Source organism: Carlito syrichta, unplaced genomic scaffold (genome assembly GCF_000164805.1).
Source record: "Carlito syrichta isolate Samal-C Ts95f unplaced genomic scaffold, Tarsius_syrichta-2.0.1 Scaffold316442, whole genome shotgun sequence".
Lineage (NCBI taxonomy): Eukaryota > Metazoa > Chordata > Mammalia > Primates > Tarsiidae > Carlito > Carlito syrichta.
Window position 1 is genome coordinate 190,963 of NW_007260538.1, and position 16,575 is coordinate 207,537.

At 46.6% G+C, this 16,575-nt stretch overlaps 1 protein-coding gene across 1 annotated transcript in view; it reads left to right on the forward strand.

The window, feature by feature from the left end:
* Positions 1 to 16,575, forward strand: part of TMEM132C (transmembrane protein 132C) — a 90,328-nt gene that overhangs the window by 48,303 nt on the left and 25,450 nt on the right. The window contains exon 2 of the mRNA XM_008074440.2: positions 3,354 to 3,497. Within this exon, the coding sequence (XP_008072631.1) occupies positions 3,354 to 3,497 (144 nt within the window). The remainder of the gene's footprint in view (positions 1 to 3,353; positions 3,498 to 16,575) is intronic.

The window sequence follows — 16,575 nt, forward strand, 5'->3', positions numbered from 1 at the left end:
CATCCTGAATTGTACCTCACATCTTTAAAAGAAAAAATAAAAATAAACAAATAGTGTGTTAGTCACAGCACTGTGATTGGTCTCAACTAAGGAGGTGTTTGGGAGGTGCAAAGAGCCACACAGGATTCTGTGCCGTTATGTCCATGTCACACCCACAGGCATGCACACTCACATACACACACAGGCACATGCCCACACACATTTTGTACACATGCACACATAGGCGCACACATACAGAAACATAGACACACAAGCACACACATACACAGGTACATGCACACGCAGGCACACACACACAAGGTACACACATACATACACAGGTATACAAACACACTCACAGGCACAGACACGCACTTTCAAGTCTGCCTCCACCAGACACCAGATCTCGGACTCGGACTTCCTAGCTTCCAGAACTGTGAGAAATGAATTCCTTCCAGTGAGAAGCCACCCAGTCTATGGCACTTTGTACAGCAGCCTGAATGAACTAAGGCGGACATCTAGGATTGAACAGTCAGAAAGATGGTCAGAGGTGACACAGTCAGCCCCTATCTTGCAAAGTGTGGAAATGAAGATTTCAGGAGATGAGATGGGGGTGTGATCAGGGGTGCAGAAAGTTAATGGCAACGCGGAATCCAGAGCTCCAGACCCGTAGGGTCTGCCAAGCAACAGACACCAATGTGACTGCTCCGGGGATTGTTTTTTAAATACAGGCAACTCCTTCCACGTGGCATGACCAATTTAGCCCAGAGCTCAGAGTTTGTTTTAGCATTTGGTACTTCTTCTATTATTAATTCTCTGCTCCTGAAACTGATCTTGACCAATGAAAAATATCTAACATCCAATCAGACTTAATCTTGGTGTAGGGTGTGTTAGATAGGACAGGGTATGTGTGTATATGTGTATGTGTGATTGTGTGTGTGTGTCTGTATGGTGGTTGGTGTGTGTGTGTGTGTGTGTGTGTGTGTGTGTGTGTGTGTGTGTATGAGAAAAACAGCAACAACCATTAGAAAACTAATCACAGCTGATCCATGAGGGACTTTGCTGCTTTTAATGAAGTCATTAGCCAAAGACCATTCTGAGAAAGAAAATGTGAAGCCTGAACTCTGAGAACATTACCTGTAATGAACCTGGAAATGGACTTGGGGGATTGCTACCATATTCTTAGCATCTGTAATAGCTGTTGCACACACTGCCAGATTGCAGCCTGGCTCCAGGAACCCTGTGGACCCTGAAGAAGACACGGCAGAGGGTCATTCAACTGCTGGCTGTTGCGGAAGCATCAGAGAGAGGCTGAGACTCTACTTCCAACTAATAACTCTTTCAACTGTGCTCTTGTTTAATGCAAAAGGTCATTTTTGTGTCAATTGCTTCCCTGGAGGAAGAACAGAGGAAATCTCTTTCCTTGCATCTCCCGCTTCAAACTGGAGCAGTGTTTCTGGAGAGAGACTTTGGGAGAAAGTTGCCCAAAGGTAAAAGGTGCCAGTAGATGTCCCCAGACCAAAGGCCCTTTTTCATTTTCATCTGGCCATAAAGAGAAGGACTATAGAAGTGCAAGTGGGTAGTATCCTACAAAGTCAGAAAAAAGATTTTTTTTTTATCACTTTGCAAATCACAACATGCATGAGAGGTGGAGTGCTGATAATGTTGCATGAAGTCACTATGAACAGGACAAACCAGAGTCCCCGTAACGGTGATGGAATGGGCTCCCAGGGAGCAGAAGGGGAAGGCGGTTTGCTTGGCTTAAGTCTTCATTTAAAAAAATGAAGCCCCAGTGATCTGGTGTCCATTGCCCAAGTGATTATAGGCATTTGGGGATACAAATAACCTGACTCACTGGTCTTGAGGAACATTGGTGGTAGTGGTGGGTGTTGTTTGCCTGGTAGGAACCTATGCATTCTCTTTTCTTCCGGTAACATGATTTTGTCATCACCTTTTCCCTATTGCAATCGCTCTTGGTTGGCTCATGAGTCCAAATGCCCGGAGCCTCCTTTGGTTAAGGAATGGGACTTTGACCCAAGTCAGATACCTCAGAGCCTCCCTTTAGAGCACTGACGTCTTGAGCAGAATGACTCAGGAACAGAAAGGGTTGAAGTTGGGGGTGGAGGAGGCAATGGGGGGAAATTACAGCAAGAAAATTACCAGCAAGCAAGATGCTGTTGGCCCCTGGGCACAATTGTATCCCAAGCTATAGGCATTTCCATTACATAAGTCAAGAAATTCCGTTTTACATGAAGTTAAAAGGAACAAAGAAAAATTGTTGACAATCATGCCCCTTACTCTAGAGAGATTGCCTGTTATTTCCTGCTTCCCACATCCTGGAAGGTGACCCGGCCTTTGCAAATCCCTCTGCAGCCTGATTCTGTGAGCAATTCAGGATCTAGCCTATAAATATCTCTATTCGTTTCCTGATGCTGCTGTAACAGATTAATGCAAATATACTATCCTGCGGTTCTGGCATGCAGAAGTCTTACATGAGTCTTTTTTTTTTTTTTTTTAGGTCTTTTCATTTTTTCAGGAAAATAATATTATTAACATCAAAATATTAGGAAAAAATAATTTGCTTTAGTAAAGGAGAATACAAACATAGTAACTCACATGAGTCTTATGGGGCAAAAGTTAACGTGTTGACCAGACTGCATTCCTTCTGGAAGCTCCAGGGGAAAATCTGTACTTGTCCTCTTCCATCTTCTGGGAGCTGTTCACATCTCCTGGCTCATGGCCACGTCACCCTGACCTCTGCTTCCCTCGCTGTATCTCCTTCTCTACCTCTGACCTTCATGGCTGCCTCTCTTAGGGATCTTAGATGACATTGGACCCACCCAGATAATGCGGGATAATCTCTCCATCTCAAGATCCTTCCTTTAATTAACAATGGCACAGTCCCTTTAACTAGGTAAGGTGACATATCCTCAGATGCTGGAGGCTATGACATGGGTAGTCCATTCCAGGTCCATCAAGGGGGTCTCTTTGGCAGGAGGCCATGAGGAGGTCACTAATCAGCCTCCTGTCATAGCTCCTTGCTCAAACTACCCAGAAACCCAAGTTTCTGTTGTTCACAACACCTACTGATGTGTCACTTCTAGTTGGTATCTGCAAAAAAGAAGAGGAATAGTATTTATTCTGCTGGAAACTAGGAAGGTGATCATAAATGAGTTAAGAGTACATTATGAAACATTCTTAAGAAATCGTTCCCCCACATGGCCCTTCTGCCCAATTTCCTAAGGTAGAGGCTACAGTGTGTCTTGTCTAAACAAGGACAGCCTTGTGTTTTTCTTGGGAAGTTCCTAGCATCATCTGATACCCAACAGAATTGAATATCTCCTTGACTCTGGTGTGCCTGGTTCTTTTGGCAGGACACTGAAATTCTGAACACCGCCATACTCACTGGAAAGACAGTTGCCCTGCCCATCAAGGTGGTCTCTGTGGAGGAAAACAGTGCCGTGACGGACATCTCAGAGTTGGTGGAATGCAAGTCCACAGACGAGGATGTCATCAAAGTAAGTGATTTCACAACCAGCTGGATGGAGCTGGTGGGACTTCACCTGGGCACCCCATTCACCAGAAATGTTCAGATTGAAATTCGAGGCTCAACTGCACAGAGGTTTACACAACACACTTCCCACTGATCCACTCAACTTTTCCATCTCCATCTCTCTATTTTGGAATCATGCCAACCTAGTGGGGGTTTTTTGTTTGTTTGTTTGTCTTCTTGCTCACTCTTCCTTCTTTCCTTCTTTCTTTGTCTTGCTCTTTCTTTCTCTCTCTCTCTTTCCTTATTTATTTGACAAATAAATGTTCTATATATTTATCTTATACAGCATATTGTTTTGAAATACATTGTGGAATGGCTCAAATGAGCTAATTAACAGATGCATTATTTCCCATACTTATCATTTGTGTGCTGAAAACCTTCAGAAATCAACTCGCTTATCAATTTCCAAGAGTATAATATGTTGCTATTAGCTGCCGTCACCATATTGTACAGAAGACCTCCTAAACACACTCCTCCTCTCTAGCTGACTCTGTGTACCGCTGCCTGTCATCTCCCTCCCCCACCCAGCCCTGGGGGTCACCCATCTCCTCTCTGCTCCTGTGAGTTTCATTTTACTGAATTCCACAGGTCAAGGGAATTTGCTTTTGTGTGCTTGGCTTATTGCACTTACCACGGTGTCCTCTGAGTTCATCTATATTGTTACAACCCACAGGATTTTCTTATTTTTTAAGGCTGGACAATTTTCCATTTTTGTGTGTATATCACATTTTCTTTATTCACTCATTTGTCGATGAGCCATCAGTTACACTTTGGAGCATGGGTCAAACCCTGAATGCCTGCAGTGGTGAGACAGGTGATTCAAATGAGTGACGTGATAACTTGGATATGCCCTGTTTTGGAAGGACAGCCAAGATTCTGTTCTTCGTCTTTTCCAGCAAGGAAATGGCTACAACCAATTGTGGTCATGAGCAAATGCAAGATGAGTTAAAAGAGTTGAAAACCTGGATGTTATAAAAAAAAAATTTTTTTTAAACACCTTATTTTTTTAATTTTAAAGCTATGGGGTAAAATGCAGGGTTAGATATACAAATGGCCATTGTGTAGGTAAAGTATAGGCCTCACTTTGGTTCCCACTTCACCTGGTTTGAGATCAGGTACTCTTCTTGATGAGGTGTGCTCGCCCTCCCTCCCCTGGCAGTTTCCCACTACTGCTAATCCCTTTCTTATAGTATTATATAATTGTTCAGGGTCTGCTTATGAGTGAAAAACCTTATTTGTCATTGTTAGCTACCCAGTGTAATTTTTGAATGGGCAAAAAATAAAATTCATCTGCATTAAAATTCATCTGCATGTGGGTTGGCCCATGGGGCAACTCCTTCTAGAACAAGAGCTGGCAAACTATGAGCCAAGGTCCGAATCTAATCACTGCCTATTTTGTAAATAAAGTTTTATTGGAACACAACCACCCAAATCCATTTCCATATCGCCTGTGGCTGCCATTGTGCTACAGCAGGAGAACTGAGTCACTGACTGAAACCCTGTGGCTCAGAAAGTCAAAAATATCTTCCATTTTTCCCTTCCCAGAAGAGATTTGTCTAGAACAATGCCTGTGCTAAAATCTTGCATTTTTTGAGAGAGGAACTTTAATTCCTGGTCTTCCCACCATGAATCATGATAATGTACCCATGACATCTGCTTAGAGAATAAGACAATGCCAGGGCTACTTCGGGCCAGAGAGTAACCATTTGGTCTTTCTTTATGTTTTTTTGTTATCCCTGGAAAAATACCCCTGAAAAAAAAATCTAACAAAAACATCCAGGCAATATTTTTTGCCCCTCAAATCGAGTTGGACAGAGGCGATCCGTCCCTTCTCTTCTGTTGAAAGCTCCGTGCCCAAGTGGAAGCAAGCCTCATGAACTGTTGGGGTGGAGGAATGGCAGGGGAAAAGACTTCTCTGCAAACCTCACTCCAACACAGACAAGCAGTAGAGACCCACACTCGATTGTCCACGGCCCTTGGTGCCACCATCAGATGGCGATACTCATGCTACATCATTATAACAACTTTCTAGCCTTCCAAAAAATCATCCAGTATATTATGATGATTTTCTGACTGTTGGAGGTAGTGTCTCAACAGAGAGGTCTCTTCTTCTAATTCCTCCAAAAGTGACATATGGTTTAGGGGTGACCCTAAATCCGGTGTTTTAACAGAAAGGTCATAAAGCCCACATGAGGAGGAGGCAGAGAAGGATGAAGTTCTAAACCAGCGAAAACACAGTGTGAATCACATAGAAAATTTTAAATGTTCTAACAACCACATTCAAAAAAGTAAGAATAAAAAGATTAAGTTAATTGAATAATGCACTGTGTTTACCCCATTAGATTGAAAATGTTATCACTTCTACCCGTGATCAATATAAACATTATTAATAAGATACTCTCCATATTTTTAATCTGTTTTTGGAATCCAGTGTGTATTTTACCACACACAGCTGCACTTCAAGTGCTGCATAACCACATGTGGCTTGTGGCTACCTTATTGGAAAACACAGGTTCTTCCTGATCACTGATTTGTAAGTCTCCTAAAAGCCAGGACCCTTGATAAAGGTGATCTTCTGAAAGGACACTCCAGCACTGATAACTTTTGACGTAAAGAAGCTACATTTTAGCCTACAAAAACCAGGAGGGAAACAAAACCCAGAAACAAAATTTCTAACCATTGTATCCATAGCAGCCCTTTGTTACTCTTAAATGATGTTGACATGAAGACCATTACTAATGTCTCCAGGAATATAATCAATATCTTTAGAGAAATAAACATATTCAAAGGGAAGATTGCCTCCTGAAATGAATCTGGAGTAGATGCTCCTGGCTGTTAACAAAGCCATGTGACATCTTGGGTCAACAGAAGCAGGGTAGGGATGTCTGAGCAGGCTGGCTTGGTGAACACAACACCATTCCCAGAACTTGGCTCGTGGCTTTGGGTCTAATGAGATCAGTGACACTTGCAGAGCTGGTTTAGTACAGCCCAGCATGCCTTAGAGAGGAGAAGAGAGAGAGAGAACTGACATTTAATCAATGCCTACTCTGCAGTGGGCTCATGAGGTTTGGGATCTCGGCAGCTCCAAATTCGGTCAAGAACTCTGAAGGCTCTGAGATTTCACCCTAGTGTGTGCCGGCAAATCAAACTGTCACAGTTCTGAGGATGCTGGCAGAAGACACAAGACCCCTTAGTTGGATTCAAAGGACAGCCAGTGTATCTGCATTTTTCTGCACCAGTTGCCAGAGCTATCATTGCCATAGGGTTATGCGGAGGGGACCAGTGACATTTGCCCATCTAGTGGATTATGTTTCAGGAGAGGAGCCCTCAGCTTTGAGAACCCCCATCTTTTATAATGGAAGGTGTTATGGATGACATGTTTGTGTCCCTCATTCCCAAACTCACATGTTGTTGCACCCTTAACCCTGAACGCAATGTTATTAGGAGATGGGACCTTTAGGAAGTAATTCAGTTTAGATGAAGTCATGAGGGCAGAGCCCCATGATGGAATTAATACCCTTATAAGAAGAGGAAGAGAGACCAGAGCTTAGTATCTCTCCACTGTTTGAGGATATAGCAAGAAGTTGGCCATCTGCAAGCCAGGAAAAGAGCCCTTGCCAGAACCCAGCCATGCTGGCATCCTCATCTCAGACTTCCCAGCCTTCAGAACTGTGAGGAATAAACGTAGGTTGTTTAAACCACCAAACTGATGTTATTTTTATAGCAGCCCAACCTGACTAAAACAGGCAGTGAACCTGCCTGACCTTCTCCCCGGAGAGAGACAATGTCTTTGTCATATTGGACCTTAAGCATACCTGCTCTTTGCTCCAGAAGGGGACACGATCCCTGTCTTCCAAGACCATTCACTATAGAAACACCCTTGAGAAGACCATCCAGAACACACATAGGCAGTGCTCAGCTTGTAAGTCGTGCGGAAATGCAAGAGTATCATAGAGCTTCTCCCAGAGTTCTTTGTGGTTTTGCCATTTCCAAGCTATTCGGTCTTGGACAATTTGTATCATATTCACTCCAGGACTTAGTCTCCTTCTCAGTAAAATGGGGGTCATCAGAGTTCCTAATTCAAAAGGCCATTGTAAGGATTGATCAGCTTTATTAATCAAGTAAAGAACAGCATGAACTAGTCTCCAGCATACAGTGAGGACTTAGTAACTCAGAGTCAACTTTGGTTATCTCGTGAAATCCTCTGACAACCCACTAGGAGGCCTGAATTTACGTTTTGTGTGGTCTACCCAGGGTTGCCAAAAAATTAGAATCATACACAAGTCATTTCAAGTGTACAACTCAATGACTATTAGTAAATTTACGGAGCTGGGCAGCCTTCCTGCTCTCATTTTAGAGCCTCTGTTCATCTCTATGCTTTCCATCTCTAGCCTTGCCTGCTCTGGACATTTCATATGAATGGCATTGCACCATATATGGTCTCTGGTGCCACGCCTTCCGCTTGGTGTGTGTTTAGAGTTCTTCTACGTGGTAGCATGGCTCAATCGTTCATTTCTTTTGTTGCTAAGTAACATCCCATGGTGTGGATGCACCATGTTTTGTTCATCTAGTCACAGGCTGGGCTGCTTCCACTTTTTAGTACTTATGAAAAATGCTGCAGTAAGCACTCACAGGCAAGTCTTTGTGTGAACGTCTGTTTTCCTTTCTCTTGAGTGGACACTGAAGGGTAGAAAGGCTTGGTCCTACGGTGACCTTTTCTTTAACTTTTGCTAAACTTTTTGCCAAAGCGTCTGCACCATTTTACATTCTCACTAGTCGTGTCTGAGGCTTCCTCCCGGCCTACTGGGAAGATCCAGTCAATCTGGCCCTACAGGACCACCTGCCCACACGGCCGTATGCAGGGCTTGGACGTGGGCTTTCCGACTTGCCAAAGTCGCCACTCCTTCTCCTTGCTTCTCTCTGGTCCCCTTCCACTGCCTGCTTGGCTCATGGGAGCATTTGAATGCATGCCCCTGAGGCAGATGGGAGCGTGTGTCCATTTCACAGATGTGGAGGCTGAGGTCTGGGGATCGGGGCTTATCTGGGTTTTGTTTTCTTTTGCTTTTTTCTCCCTTCCTTTTTATCTTTTGTTCCTTCTTCTCTTTCTTCCTCTTTGCCTCCTCAATTCCTGCCCGCCAGCACTTACCAGCCAACTACCCCATTTAAGGTTCTGTGATTTTTTTTTTTTTGGTGTGGGAGAAACAGATAAATAAATTGCTTCTCTCGGGACTCGCAGCCAAATGGAAGAGATCAATACATGGCACTTGGGCATGCCACTTCATGTGCTTTGCACATCTGCACCAGCCATCACAGCTCTCAATTCCATCTTGCCACTGAAGAGACTGAAAGCCAAGGTGACTTGGCTAAGGTTGCACATCGTGTACTTGGCAGAGGGTGAGGGGTTCAAACCAGGGAGCCAGAACCTCTTAGCCATTAGAAAGTATAATCTCTATGCATTTGAGTTTTGCTTAATGTTTTAACCTTATATTCAGAATGTCCAACTTACTTTAAAGGTTACAATGACTCAGTGACTGGGCAGAGAATACCGTATACCAGCGGTTCCCAACTTTTTAGGCATCAGGGACCGGTTTCACAGAAGACAATTTTTCCACGAACTGGGGGGAGGGATGGCTTGGGATGAGTCAAGTGCATAATATTCATTGTGAACTTTATTTCTACTATTATTACATTGTACTATATAATGAGATGATTATTACTATGAAATTATTATTTTGGGATGAGTCTGCAAGCAATGGACATTACGGTCTCTGCCGTCAAACCTCTCTGCTCGTGTTCATCTGCATTTGCGACGGCTCCCTGGCGTTAGCACCACCGCCTCAGCTCCACCTCAGCCCAGCAGGCATTAGATTCTCCTAAGAAGTGTGCAGCCTAGGTTCCTTGCATGTGCAGTTCGCAATAGGGTTCGCTCGCCTCTGAGAATCTGATGCTGCCGCTGGTCTGACAGGAGGCGGAGCTCAGGCTGTGATGTCAGCGATGGGAACGGCTGTAATTGCAGAAGAAGCTTCACGCGCTCACTCTCCCACTCGCTGCTCACCTTCTGCTTGCTGCCTGATTCTGAATCCTGCTGTTCACCCTCCCTTTACTGAGGCTCACCTGTTGCTTACATGTTGCCTCATCTTCTCTCTGTCTCTCTCTTCCTCTCTCTTTTTGTCTGTCTCTCCCTCTCTTCTCTCCTCTTCTTTCCCACTGCCTAGATATACAAATAAGTAGGTAGGTAGGTGGATGGATGGATGGATGGATGGAGCGGTGGTTGGGGAGCCACTCACACACACACACACACACACACACATTTGCATTAAGAAAAAAAATGTGTCCTGAGCCCAGCAGGTCGAGGCTGTGGCAGCCGGGAGCGGCCACTGCACTCCAGTCTGGGCGACAGAGTGAGACTCCAACTCAAAAAATAAAAAATTAAAAAATAAGAATATTCTTTTTACATGCACACCACCAACTTTAGTCAATCTGATGCTGACACAGTACATGACCTAACACACCTGCTGCCTTTCAGCTTTGTCACTGATCTGCCGTGCCTCCCAGAAGTCGTCCTTCCACAGGGCAGGCTCCCTTCGGGTCATGCCCACACCTGCCATGTGCTCCAGTTTCCTCAAAGCTGAAGCGGGACCTCGGTACCTCCTTGCCTTTTAAGAGACGAAGCATCTTTGAGGAACACAACCCTTCTTTTCCTTTTGCAATACAAGAGCCCTCGAGGGGGTTTCCTGATGTCTGCCATATGTAGATTCGGGTCTGCCCTCCCAGTAAGGAGAACCACATGAGTGGTGATACGTATCTATATTTGGTCTCGTTTATTTCTGTGGGGCTTTTGTACCACCGTGAAATCATTTGGGGGGTATTTTTTTTTCTTTTAGTTGGAGTTTCACTCTGTTACCCAGGCTGGAATGCAATGGCACCCTCATGGCCACCACGGCCTTGACCTGCTGGGCTCAGGTGATCCTTCTACCTCAGCCTTCCAAGTAGCCAGAAACACAGGTGCAAGCCACTATGCCCAGTTGATGTTTTTTTTTTATTTCTTGTAGAGCCGAGGTCTCACCAAGTTTCCCAGGCTGTTGTCGAACACTTGAGCTCAGGCAATCCTCTCACCTCGGCCTCCCAAAGTGCTGGGATTACAGGCTTGAGTCACTGCGCTCAGCCTGAGAGGTATTCTTTCTGATTCCATAAGTAATGCCTGCTACTAAAAAGTATCAACTGCTCCAGAAAACTCCAAGAAAGAAAGAATTACCTTTACCCCATCATCAGCCTTAGAAAATCGCTGTTAACATTTAATCATCATTTTGTACACCTATATCCCCCTGTAGAGATATAATTCTGTATCTTCACAGACAGTGGGATCCTATTGTGCATACCATTTTATACCACAGACTTTTTTGTTAGCAAATCTACACATATGTACATGCACACACATGTATGTATGCATATATTCCATACACTCATAGAAGGACTTTTCAGTCACAGTCTTTTTTGCAGAAATGGGTCAAATCCTCCATGCATTCAACCCATTCCTTCCTCTCCTTGGGCCATGCGTCGTGAACACCCCTGACCAGGGGTGTTTGGAAAATGAGACCAGGCCGGCTGTGGCACACTAGAACCCCGAGAGCCAAGGAAGTGGACCTGCGGCATGCCTAGCATGTGGGTCACAGGAGTCACAACCCCTGAATGGGGTGAGCCTCTGACATTGGCCTCCGTGTTGGTTTACCTTCGAGTGGCGAAGGTGCAGCCCCAGAGAAAGGCCATGACATGCCCACAACAGCCCTGGACCATACTAGGGGGAGGAATGTGCAATGTGGACACACGCCTTCTATGCCAGGGTCCCCACCACGGAGCATCTTACCCACAAGCCCACACTGAGCATCTGTGAAATAAAGATGAGACTTGCAGTCAATAGCGTGGCCCAGACCACCGGGAAGTGGTTTTCTCACTTGCGGTGTCTTAAATTTGACAAAACCCAGTCTGTGCTTTCCACAAATCCCATAATTCCTTCAACAACAGCATGTTGGCCTTTTCCTAGGTACCGTTCCAGTACTGGGGTCGCAGAAATAAACCAAACAGATGCGGCCCTGCCTCGTGGGACCCAGCAATCTAGTGGAAAGGGAAGCAGATCATAACAAATTCATAAGTGTGTTCCTGAGGTCACAGGGGTCACAAAGGGACTTCCACAGGGCCTGTGTGAGACAGCAGCTTGGGTGGGGGCTACTGTGGGTGGAATGGCCCAGAGGAAGGGACACTGGAGACTGTTTGCTGGAGAAATGATGACCATCAGCAGCTGCTGTGGACTTGACCCGCTCTCTGTACAGTTCTCTGTGTGTCTCCCCTCATCCTAATGAGGCCAACACCCTGCACTCCTCCCCGTCCCCTGGTGAATCCCACCTAGTCTGCAGTACTGCAATGCTGTCCACGGGAGCTCCTGCGCTGCAGCCGCAGATTGCCAGCATTGGCCCAGAATGGGGCAGGGATGCTGAGACTTAAGCATCATTCATTCACTGAATTTCCAGCACAGCCCATCTGACCTCACAGGCACGATTCCAGTGAATGCATCCCCAGACAGAGCTAAAAATCATGCATTTGGGCAACCAGCAAGGCTGGCTTTTTCCCTGTGACTGAAGGTGTCTGTGGCGGTTCCTGTGTGTGAAGAGCCACTTGCCTGGCCACAGCCTGGCCTTTTCCCTGAGCACTCAGTCCCTTCACCTGCAAAATGGGGGAATATACGTGCCCACTTCATAGGATTGTTGTGGGGTGTTGTGCTCCTGTCTGCACTGAAGCTTCTCTGCACCAAATTGACTCTGAGTCCTTGAGAGTGAGGGTCTTTGAGAAGAGCCCTACGCTTTTCAAGCGCCTGCAGGATGTATGACACTTGGGAGGGACACCCTCCCTGCACAGGAAGGTGGACAGAGGAGAGTTTCCCATCTGTGCTTGTCATATCAAGGGCCTTTGGAAGAAGCACTGGAGGATTTTATGCTCAAGAGTCATTTGGTTCTCAGATGGAAGGAACCCCAAGCAGGCCAAGATGTTCCCGGAATCCAGAAGCCCTGGGTTCCAGGCCTGGCCAGGTGGCACTGCCCACCATGCCCCTTCTGGGCTGGGGATTTCACTGCCAAGCAAGGAAGCTCCTTCCTTCCCTGAGGGGTTCTTCTAGACCCATGTCGCCTCCCCATCTGGGATCCAAAGTACCATTTAACTGTGTGTCTAAGAGCTCACCTGCACCACCAACAAGTGCTTTTTTGAGCCACACTCAGTTCCTTCACCTGCAAGACGGGGGAATACACGTGCCCTTCATAGGATTGTTGTGGGGTGTTTTGTTTGTTTGTTTGTTTAGTCGGAATCTCACTCTGTCTATCACCCAGGCTGGGGTGCAGTGGCATGATCACGGATCACCGAACCTTGACCTCTTGGGCTCAGGCGATTCTCCTGCCTCAGCCTCCCGAATAGTAGGGACTACAGATACACAACACCACACCAGCTATTTTTTTTTCTTTTTTTGTAGATGTTGCCCAGGCTGGTCTCAAACTCCAGGCCACAAACAATTCTCCTTCCTTGACCTCCCAAAGTGCTGAGGTTACAGGCGTGAGCCAGCACACCCAGCTGTTGTGAATGTTAACGCAATAATACCTATAAAGCATGCAGGACAATGCTTTTGTCATAACTCTTCTTACTAACTAGGTAGACCTAGGCCAGTGGTTCCCTATGGAGTGGTTGTTCTCTCCAGGGGACATTGAGAAATGTTTGAACTGACAAGCTTCTGCAAAACCAAAGAAACCATCAAGAGAGCAGGGAGACAGCCTACAGACTGGGAAAAAGTATTTGCCAACTCCAGGTCTGACAAAGGCTTAACATCTTGGTTCTACAAGGAACTCAAACATGCTGAAAAGAAAAAAACAAACAACCCCATTATAAAATGGGTGAAAGATATGAACAGACACTTCACAAATGAAGACATCCGAGCAGCCAACAGACACACGAGGAAATGTTCAACCTCACTAATCATCAGGGAGATGCAAATCAAAACTACACTGAGATACCACCTGAGAGAGGATTTAGTTCTGGACTGAGTGGGGAAAACCTCCCAAGGAAGCTGGGACTATCGCTCTGGGAATTCCTGATGCCTGAGACAGGAACTCCCCACTCCGACTTCCCTGACCCCTTGCTCTTTGCCACACAAGTGTCCCTTGTGTGGATCTCTCCTCCACTTGATTTTTTTTTTTTTTGAGTTGGAGTCTCACTCTGTCACCCAGGCTGGAGTGCAGTGGCACGCTGCTCACGGTCACTGCAGCCTTCCAAGTAGCTGGAACCACAGGCATACGCCACTGTAACCGGCTAATTTTTTTTTATTTATTGTAGAGATGAGGTCTTCCCAAGTTGTCCAGGTTGGTCTCGAATCCCTGGACTCAGGCATTCCTCTTGCCTCCGCCTCCCAAAGTGCTGGATGAGAACTACTGCACCTGGCTTTCCCTATGCTAGGGAAATGGCCCAATTCAGCCCCACCCAAGCATGGGTGCTCCTTGATGGCATTAGTCCAAGCAGCCAGCTTCCTGATCAAACCAAGGGGCAAGAAGAAGTGGCAGAGTCTCATTAGGCACCGGGAGTCTTCCAGCAACCTGCTGACCCTTAGTTCTAGAAAACGACATCAGCTAATCAGACCTGTGATTAGCTGTGGAAGACACTGGAACAACTGGCATGGCCGTTAACACTAGCATGCAGAAAGCAGCGGTGGAGTGACTCCAAGTCAGAAAATGAAGATGAGAAGAAAATACCAAACACACAATGCCGCTAACAGAGTGCCATGTGGGTTCCATGAGGCCAGGGTGGATGTACCCACTGCAGTCATCCCCGGGGCCGCTGGAACAAACCATCACAGACCAGGGGCCTTAGGACAATAGTTATGTCCTTATGAGTCTGGGAGCCAGAAGTCTGCAGTCATGGTGTGGATGGGCCTCGATACCTCTCAGGCCTCCAGGGAAGAGTCCTTCCTGCCAGTTCCAGCGTCCAGTGTTGCCACAGCCACGGACGGTCCCAGTTCATGGAATGTCATTCCCTTCTCTGCCTGCGTCTTCTGATGGCTGGCCTCCCTGCATGCCTGCCTCTGTGTTTCAGGCTTTAGGATCTAAGTGGCACTGTTCAGGAGAAAGAGGGCAGATGGTGCAGGGGAGGGGGGACCTGGAGCCTGAGCATGTGGCGGTCAACTCTGATGATGGCTGGCATTCTGGAAGTCTCCCCCACTCTCCTCAGCAGACCCCCTTGTAAACACACTTCCGGGGCTAACACGGTCCATCTGCCTGACCCTCAGCGGATCCCCGTCTGCCAGGCACCAGGCTTCTGCTTGGCCACGGCTGGTGGTGTGTACCAGCTATTTGAGGGCACTGGGCTAATTCCCGTACTTGGAGGTTTTCTTACCTAACTCTCCCGATAGATCTGTGCTGCCATTCTCTCTCTGTACTTCCCGTTCCTGTCTACTCCTCGGACCTCAAGCCGCTGATCTTCCTTCTGTTTCTAGGACAGGCTGAGCTTACTCCCGCCTCCGAGCCCTCACACAGTGGAAGACGGCGCTTAAGGGACACTTTTCTAAACCTAGATGGTTGCTTTCAAGTCCAACTCCAACTCCTGCTGGCTGTGGGACCTTGGACCAGTTATCTGACCACTCTGTTCCTTCGTTTCTTCACCTGTAAAATGGTTTGTGGGAGGGTGGAAGGATCGATACACATAAACTCTGAGAGCAGAACCCAGCATACAGCAGGCATTCCATAAATGTGAGCTCTTCTTATCAGTGCTCTCTTCTCCCAAGTCTTCAGCCTAAACATTACCTCCCCAGAGACGTCTCTGTGCCCATTCTCACCTTGTTTTCTTTTTACTGTAGCACGTATTGGTCACAGTTCTTTTCATTTTTCTTTTTCCTTTTTTTTTTTTGAGTCAGAGTCTCACTCTGTCACCCACTCAAGCTAAAGGGCAGTGGTATGATCACAGCTCACCACAGTCTCGATCTTGTGGGCTCAGGGGATCTTTCTGCCTCAGCCTCCCAAGGAGCCGGGACTACAGGCATGCACCACCACGCCCAGCTTATTTATTTATTTATTTATTTTACTTTTTGTAGAGATGAGGTCTTGCTGTGTTTCCCAGGCCGGTCTCGAACAGGCCGGGCTCAAGCAATTCTCCCTCCTCGACCTCCCAATGTGCTGGGATGACAGGCATGAGCCACTGGGCCCGGCCTATTTTCTTACTTATCAACTATCCCCACACTCCCAAAATGGAACCTCCTGGGAGGAGTGCCCTGGTCTTTCCTGCTTGTTTCTGTCTCTCCTGGAAATGCTGCGCTCATAGTAGAAACAAGCATATGTGGATATGTGAAGTTTGTTCATACCCTGTCAGTCTTTCCCGCTTGTTTCTGTCTCTTCTGGAAATACTGAGCTCATAGTAGAAACAAGCATTTGTCGAAGGGGAGAATCCTCATTGCACAGCTGAAGAAAAGAATTTTGGGTCTTTTTTTTTTTTTTTTTTGAGTTGGAGTCTCACTTCGTCGCCCAGACTGGAGTGCAGTGGCTGCTCCCGGTCACCGTAGCCTCGACCTGCTGGGCTCCGCGATCCTTCCACCTCAGCCTTCCAAGTAGCCGGAATTACAGGCATGGGCTACCATGCTCGGCTGATTTTTTGATTTATTGTAGAGATGAGGTCTCGCTGCCCAGGCGGGTCTCGAACCCGCGGGCTCAGGCAATCCACTCACCTCAGCCTCCCAAAGCACGGGATTACAGGCTGAGCCACCGAGCCTGTCTTGGGTCATTTTTTAATAGGGTTGTTTGTTTTTTTCCTTTTGGCACGTTTGAGTTCCTTGTAGATCTGGATGTTAGGCCTTTGTCACATTTACAGTTGGCAAAAACTCACTCATAAGCAGACCCTGAACATTTATCATAACACTATAAGAAAAGGATTAGCAACCGGGCTTGGTGGCTCAGCCTGTAATCCCACGCCTTTGGGAGGCTGAGGTCAGTGGATTGCCTGAGCCCGCGGGTTCGAGACCCGCCTGG